We start from the raw sequence: 8,226 nt of genomic DNA, 5'->3' as shown, positions 1-8,226 counted from the left end.
TAAAAGAATCTGAAGACGTTCAGGTGAACAGCAGAGGCTTTATTTAAAACCAAGAACACATCGCAGCACAAAGATTTGTGGACAAATTAGAATAAATCTCATCCAAACCGTAGAACTATTACAACTAGATCTGTAAATCCAGACAGCACTTCTACATTACCATATCTATACTTCATCATATATGAACACATCCTTCACATCTGCTGTCCTGTAAAAACCACAGCAGCAACAATTACAATCAAAACAAATTTAATTCCTGTTTAAATTCAACATTATGAAACCAAATGTTTATCTTATTGAAAAACAAAGTAAAAAACTGCTAAACTATTCAGACATTTTGGTTTTCACAGTAAAAGTCTAAAATACATTTATCAATAAATGGAATAAACTCAAAAGTTAAGAAAAACATTGAAAAATCAAATGAACAATGTTGTCAACAGCAACCATCAGTAGTTTATGAACTTTAAAACAAAGTTTTAAAGTTTAAAACAAAGTTATGAAATTAAACTTCAGATTGAGGAAATCAACCAAAAGTAAGTTTAACATTGTTGGTGTGGAGAAATGTTTCCTCAGTTTCCTCTACAACCCCACTGTAGATCATTTATTTACAAACATCCAATTCTGAACATCAGGATATAATAAGGTTGAAATCCAGCCTTTGATTAGGCCATTTCAACTCTACAATACATTAGTTTGATCCTTCCTGTTGTAGATCTGCAGTTATGTTGATGACAGTATTTGGACTAAGCTTCAGCAGCTGGACAGATGGACGACCTCTCTTCACCTCTGGGTTTTTGTTTCATGTGGAAATTCAGCCTAAAAGCATCAAATAAGCTTCTTCCACCTCTGTGGGTTTTCTGGTTCACATTTAACTTAGAGAAAATGAATTGTTGGAGATATTTGGATTGAGTGAAAACATGTTTACTCCAAACCTACACAGGAAAGGCAGTGTGTCTTTCCCATGTTGATCTAAACATGTTTTATTCTAGAAGCTTTTCATAAAGCTCTCCCATGAGAAAGGCCTCTCACCCATGTGGCTTCTCCGGTGAATATTTAATAAATAACGTCTAGTAAAACTTTTCCCACATGTTTCACAAGAAAAAGGCCTCACACCTGTATGAATGTTCTTGTGGACATTTAAATGACCAATTTGAAAGAAACTTTTCTTGCATATCGGACAAGTAAAAGGCCTTTCTCCGGTGTGGGTTCTATAGTGAACATTTAATTGAGAACGTCTAGCAAAACTTTTACTGCATGTTTCACAAGTAAAAGGCTTTTCTCCAGTGTGGGTCATGTAATGCTGTTTTAAGTCGTATTTATTCTTCAGTAATCTCCCACACACACCACAGCTGAAAGGCCCGGTTCTGGTGTCGGTGTGGGACTGATTCTCTGACACGGTGGAGCTGCTTCCTTCCTGGTCTCTGCTCTCGGCTTCAGGAGAAAAGGAAGGAGGCTCACTTGGCTCTCCGTCACTCAGATCCCGTCTCTGAAGTGTGAAAGTCTCCATCAAAGCAGCAAACTGCTTCTGGTCCAGCTGTTCTCCCTCCTGACTGCTGCAGACGTGCTTCTGGTTCTGCCTGGTCGGTAAAGGTTCTGGTTCTGGTTCCTGCTGTTCAAAATTAAACACCGGAGATTGTGCCTCCTCCTCTTCCTCTTTGATCCATATAGATCCTGGTTCCCAATGTTCTTCAGTCAGTGGAGGTTCTGGTTCCATCTGTTCCTCTTCAGTTGCATTGGAAGAAATGACTTTAACAAAAGTCTGGGTGAGAAGAAATAAGAAATATATTAAAACTTTGCAAGGTGAGAACAGAAACACAGAGTCAAGTCTGCTCTGCCTCCCGGTGGATTCTGGCTTCCTGTGATCAGCAGGTCATTTAGCAGCAGGGTGTCACTGGCTCTGAGCCAACAGAGAGAAGAGAGGCCTGATTGGGTTATAGGTGTGAATCCTTGATTGTTAAGCACCAAGGATCCTGTGGGGCCCAACACAGAGGGTCCCACCATTTGTCTATTGTTAAGCCAAGGGGCGTTGTTACTTAATGCATAAAATGCAGCCTCAGTTCTGGGTCGGGGAAGTAAAACCCAGATGGTCTCCTGGATCACAGGCATCTCCTGCTGTTATACGACACTGTGGACGTTTATAGGGCAGCAGCTTGATAAATCTCATGATGGGATCATGCAGACATGATCGAAAGCACAAGAGGGATGAGTTATAAAAAGTAACATTACATCAGTAAACTGAGATTCAGCTTCGTCCTCCTCATGACTGGACCTTCTCTCCTGGACGGTAGCAGCTTCCTCCTTAACCGACACATGTGGGTTCTGGGTGTCTGTGGGGACAAAGGAAGGGATCAATAATATTGATCGATTGATGACTGTCTCGTCTATCAGGTCAATAAGTGACCAACAGTCTCCTGTTGTCACGTTTTCAGCTCAATACATCTGGAGAGAAAAAGTGTGTAAATGAAATGCAATATTTTAGGTCACTGATATCTCTGGCACAGAGCAGCTGGTGATGTAATATTAACACCACCATTACTTTAATTAATGATAAATGGAGTTAAGGTTTAAACCAGCAAACTACCGGTGACAGGATGACCTCTGGCCTCCTGAGCCTCTGCCACCCATTAAAGAACACATTCTGTTTTAGAAACACAGAAGTAAGAATATTGATTCAGTTTAAAGTAAAATAAGCCAACAAATACTTAAAGTATTCCACATCAGAGTGAGTTTAGGAGAAACTTAATTCTTTTGGGGCCAAAACTGAATCAGTTAAATCATCATTATATTGTCTATCCTGCAGTAAAACCCAGGATAGTTTCAGGCTGCAGATGTTAGTAATGAAGTTCTTTGGATTAAACAGAAACTATATTTTGTTTCACTTCATCAGGTCACATTTCTTTTCTCACTCTACAGTCACTTTAGGATCATTTAAAATTCACTTCCTGTTCCCAGGACGAGCCCTGGTGTGTGCCCCTGGTATGGCTGTCAGTGTAGCGCATCTGTAGTAGCTTTCTCTATTGGTTGGTGCTACCCTTCTGTTGTCATAGAAACTATAACAGTTAGTGTTTAATGTTACTTTCATAAGACTCTGAGGGGATTTAAGTGGCAGCTTAGCAGTTCTGTGGAAAAATGGAGCAACGGGAAAATCAAGTAGCAGGAAGGAAACATCAACGACCTAGAAAACATCTAAAGTGGAGAAATTACTCAAATGATTTTTGTCTTTTCTGATCTGACATCAGATGTAATCTAAACTCTTTACATCGCTATAATTTATTTTTGATTTGCATCATTAATCTTCTTCTCTTTTACCTCCATCTGTCTCTGTTTCCAGATTAATTGTCTGCATTTAACACATCAGCACCTTCATCCAGACCCACCAGAACTTTGTCTCTGCAGCTCCGAACCGATTCTGTTGAGTTTTATCTGCGGTTTCCAGTTGATCCCCATCATCCTGCGCTGAGCATCGAGCTGCTCCTCGTAGCAAATGATGGTTTTTTCGACCTCAGTGAAGATTTCTTCAGCAGCAGCAGTTAGTCTCTCTCTGATAAAATCTCTGAGACGCTGAGCTGAAGACATGGTTGCTGAAATATTAGCTGAGAAACGATAAAACAACCGTTTTCTAGATGAGTCCACACAACCTGATGCTGGAGCCTTTTGTTTTACTTCCGCTGCGGGTCAAACTGACAGAAAGCAGTTTATTGGATCATTTCCGCCCCCTGCTGGACTGGACTGGAACAGCAGAAAATGACTGTTCACTGAATCAGACCTGAACTTTTTCTTCATTTTTATGGTTTACGAGCCTTTAGGACATTTAATTCTATTCACTGAAGAACTGAAATATTTTTAAGGGTTTCACAAAAACACAGCTGCCACTTGTGAGCCAAATTCTGGGTGTTATTTTGTTGTGTTTTTGTCCACAAATCCCATACAAATAATTATTTGGATCACAAAAAATGTAAAGAAGGAAAAAGTTCAGGTATGTTTCAGGTAACGTTGAGCTGTTCCGCTCCAGTCCAGCAGGGGGCGCAAATTGACCAATCAGCTGATTTGTGGTGACCCCCAGCAAAAAGAAAAATAAAGGATTTAGCAGGAGGTTGTGTGAACTCGTCTAGCAAAAAAAGGTGTTTTATCTTTTCAGCTAATATTTCAGCAACCATGTCTTCAGCTCAGCATCTCAGAGATTTTATCAGAGAGAGACTAACTGCTGCTGCTGAAGAAATCTTCACTGAGGTCGAAAAAACCATCATTTGCTACGAGGAGCAGCTCGATGCTCAGCGCAGGATGATGGGGATCAACTGGAAACCGCAGATAAAACTCAACAGAATCGGTTCGGAGCTGCAGAGACAAAGTTCTGGTGGGTCTGGATGAAGGTGCTGATGTGTTAAATGCAGACAGAGGTCCGTTTCAGGTTTTAGCTCTGATGCTACATAACAAAACAACAGATTTCTGTTCGAGTCTCTGAAAACCAGATGATCATTTAAACCGACTGACTAAAATATTAATGTTAACTATAAACACAATAAATAAATAAATAATGTACCAAACAAAAACAATAAAAATAAAACTGTGGTGGTTTAGCGCCTCTGTGTGAATAAAAATGATCTAAAATAATAAAGAACATTTTAGCATAAATCCCAGATGGCATTTTGATTATGGATGCAGAATATTGACTAAAGATTTAATATAAAGTTGACTGATCATATTGATTGACAAACAGTTAATTGATAAATGATCTTTTTCTGAAGAACCTTGTGAATGCTGGGAGAAGGTTGCAGGTTTTATCTAAGAAATCATTGAATCTTTAGTAGAATATTCTGAAGGGTCCAATTTAGAATGGAAAGCAAAAACTTTCATAGTTTTTGGATTTTTCTTTATGAGTAGATTTGTAATAATATTTCTCTGCTGTCTACTTTTCTCCAAATGACAGAAATATGAAGAGTTTTTTTCACCGCCTCAATCCATGTAGCTGCTGATTGTATCTAGTGACCTTTTCTCAAGATCTAGGTCATGTTAGTTAGTTAGTTAGTTAGTTAGTTAGTTAGTTAGTTTACATCTCCATCAGTTTCTTTATCCTCTTTCACATTTAGTTGAGTAAATCAGTGAGTGATCTGGACTAAATTACTTTAATCTATTTCTATCTTTCTTCAGTAATGGTAAGATGTGGGAGCGCTGACTGACTGACTGACTGACTGACTGGCTGGTTGACTGACTGGTTGACTGACTGACTGACTGACTGGTTGACTGGTTGTGAGGTATATCTTAGAAAACAACCATTTTCTTGGCATATGAAGTTTGTTGTGTGTATCTTACAGCTCCTGTTCTTTGGTAACTGGAACACAGTCACTGTTTATGGATGTTAGACTGAAAATGTACTTTGGATCCGAGGTTTTTAAAAAGAATCAGTTCCTTTACTCAACATAAGATGATTTCTGCTAAATGCTCGGGCACCTGAACCTTTTTACATCCTGTTGTTTTCTGATTCTTTCCCAGGTAACTGAACCAAAGTAACCAGAGCAGAACCAGCTGGTGCTTTTTCTATGGGGCTGAACAATATCTTAAAAATGAATAATGAAATAAACTAACAAACTTCAAAACAAACTATGGACATTTTAGCAAAAATAAACTGAAGTAGAAACTCATCTAAAATAAGCTGTTCTGTTAGAACCAGATGGTTTTCTGAATACTGAACTAAAGAGACAGACACAGGTTTTTATTTGAGTAATTTTTATCTAGATTGTTAGTGGAAGATGATAAAACTGAGATATAATTTAATTAAGATTGGAATAAATGTTAAGACTTGGAGTGAAATCTAAACCAGTAATGTGTGTCTGATCTGAAGAAAGTTGATTTATTTTCAGTTGGACGTTAAATCAACAAAACATTTGATCTGTAAAAGCATCTGATGTCTTTCCTGCTCCAACATGGCCTCCAGCAGCGTTAGCAGCAGCGTTAGCAGCAGCGTTAGCAGCAGCGTTAGCAGGCCAGGAAGCAGCGTTAGCAGCAGCGTTAGCAGGCCAGGAAGCAGCGTTAGCAGCAGCGTTAGCAGGCCAGGAAGCAGCGTTAGCAGCAGCGTTAGCAGCAGCAGCGTTAGCAGGCCAGGAAGTGATGACTGATGCAGATCTGATCAGCTGCTGTCACATTAAGCACCAAACAGCAGCAGTGGGCTGTTTTCTGATCAGCTGTTCATTTGCAGTTTGAGCTTAAAGAAAATGTTTGGGAAGATTCATGTCACCCAAACTGCTCACATTTTTATGAATTTCAAAACTTTATTACCAAAGTGCAGTGAAATGTCAGAAGTGTCACGTTGACTGATCGTCATGTAGAAAGATTTTCAGCTGCTTTCATTCATTGTGTCTGTATTTACTGCAGCCACAGCAGATATTGGCCTACATACATAAATCATATCTCAGTAAATGTTTGCAGAGGAACTTACAAATGATTTTCTGCAGATTTATGTTTTTGAAATGTGATGATGAAATATTCCCAGGTCAGAGTTAAATATGTAATGTGACGACATTCCTCCCAAACATCAAGTTATAAATGAAGATGGTGTCCAACTGTTCCCATGGAGACGCTTGGCCCTCCTCAGTGCAGCTCTACTCAGTTATTGGGTTTTCCTCTAACAGTCATGTGACACCAGCCCATTTTTTAGTAATAATTTTGCTGCATTTAAACTGGGCTGAGCTGACAAAGCAAATTCAGAAGATTGATGCATAAGACAGTCATTGATATATTAATTAATATCAATGATCTCTTCCTTTGTTCCCACAGACGTCCAAAAGCTAAATGTCTTCACTGAGCAGGAAGTTTCTTCCATCCACCTTCTGTGTAACCAGAGGAGGCGGTCCAGCCACGAGGAGGAGGAAGCAGAACCTCAGTGGACTGGAGGGGATCAAATGGAGCCGGATCCTCCAAGGCCACCTGAACGGACACTGATGGAAGGAGAAAGTGAGAACGCCGAGTCTTCATGGGATAAAAGGCCATGGAAAACATCAGAGCCTCCACCGACTGAAGAATGGGAGGAATCAGAAACTGACTGGATGAACGAGGAAGAAGCAGAAATTAAACCTTCGCTGTTTAAAGAATGGCAGGAACCAGAAACTCAATGGAGTAAAGAGGAAGAGGAGGATCCACGAAGACCAGAGAATGAAGAACGGGAGGATCCAGAAACTGCATGGATTAAAGAAGAAGTGGAACCACTGATAGGAGTGAAGGAGGAAACAGATTCTCCTGTATTTAGCTGTGAAGGAGAGCCAAGACCTGAGCAGCTTTCTCTTCATATTTCTGCTGTAGTTGAGAGCAAAGATCAGGGAGGAAGAAATATTTCCACCGTGTCAGAAACTCAGTGCTTTACTGACAAGTGTGATATTTGTGGGAAATCGTTCAAGAAGAAGTTTAACTTGAAACAGCATTACAGGATCCACACTGGTGAGAGGCCTTTCTGTTGTGAAATATGTGGGAAAAGTTTCTCTCAATTTAGTAATTTAAAAGTTCACAAGAAAATTCACACCGGTAAGAGGCCTTTCTGTTGTGAAACATGTGGGAGACGTTTCTTAAGAATCGATCATTTAAATATTCACAAGAAAACTCATACAGGTGAAAGGCCTTTTTCTTGTGACTTATGTAGGAAATCTTTCACTCGCATTGATAATTTAAACAACCATAAGAAAATTCATACAGGTCAGAGGCCTTGTCAAACATATGGAGAAGATTTCTCTCTTTACAACAAAGTGAATGCAGGTGAAAGTCCTTTTTCTTGTGAAATATGTGGGAAAATTTTCTCTCGAATTTCTAGTTTAAAGGTTCACAAGAAAACTCATACAGGTGAAAGGCCTTTTTCATGTGACACATGTGGGAAAGGTTTTATACATAGTTCATATTTAAATGTTCACAGGAGAACCCACACAGCTCATTGATACGGCTACACAGATTTCAGTCTGTCTTGGTAAATTATTTTGAAAATACGGATGTTGTGCTTGTGCATTTTCCTGTTGTGAGATTTTAGTTTAGCAGTAACAAGACATGAAGTTACTTTTAAAATGAATCATACATGTTATAGATGCAGGTTAGATTAAAATGTTTGACTTTTCTTACTTGATTATTTCTGTTACTAGATTAAGCTGTTCTGACCCTTACTAATAAATATCAAGCATAAAGAAAAATCTAAAACATGATGTGGACATTGACTTACTGAGTCCTGATCATTTATGTGATTCAGTGCATGAT

The 8,226-nt window shown here is 39.2% G+C and overlaps 2 protein-coding genes across 4 annotated transcripts in view; one reads left to right on the top strand and one right to left on the bottom strand.

Moving 5' to 3' along the window:
• Positions 1–18: 18 nt before the first annotated feature.
• The window catches only part of LOC116720997 (gastrula zinc finger protein XlCGF48.2-like), a 31,654-nt gene continuing 23,446 nt past the window's right edge, over positions 19–8,226 (bottom strand). The window contains exons 1-3 of one of the 2 annotated variants that reach the window (XM_032564560.1): positions 3,378–3,604; positions 2,227–2,327; positions 19–1,759 (exon numbers count right to left, since the gene is read on the bottom strand). In XM_032564560.1, coding sequence (XP_032420451.1) covers positions 986–1,759; positions 2,227–2,327; positions 3,378–3,576 — 1,074 coding nt within the window. In that variant the 5' untranslated portion in view covers positions 3,577–3,604 and the 3' untranslated portion in view covers positions 19–985. Of the gene's footprint in view, positions 1,760–2,226; positions 2,328–3,377; positions 3,605–8,226 lie in introns of those variants that run through there. The other variant, XM_032564559.1, reaches the window with a different exon arrangement.
• Positions 4,113–8,169, top strand: LOC116720981 (zinc finger protein 391-like). Of its 2 annotated transcripts, XM_032564531.1 has the most exons (3): positions 4,113–4,354; positions 6,772–7,740; positions 7,825–8,169. In XM_032564531.1, the coding sequence occupies exons 1-3, from the start codon at positions 4,156–4,158 to the stop codon at positions 7,914–7,916; spliced, it is 1,260 nt and encodes a 419-aa protein (XP_032420422.1). In that variant the 5' UTR covers positions 4,113–4,155; the 3' UTR covers positions 7,917–8,169. The 2 variants fall into 2 exon arrangements, with proteins under 2 accessions (XP_032420422.1, XP_032420420.1); XM_032564529.1 differs by having other exon boundaries at positions 6,772–8,169.

This window comes from Xiphophorus hellerii, chromosome 6, assembly GCF_003331165.1.
Source record: "Xiphophorus hellerii strain 12219 chromosome 6, Xiphophorus_hellerii-4.1, whole genome shotgun sequence".
NCBI lineage: Eukaryota > Metazoa > Chordata > Actinopteri > Cyprinodontiformes > Poeciliidae > Xiphophorus > Xiphophorus hellerii.
This window is presented reverse-complemented; position numbering and strand designations above follow the sequence as displayed.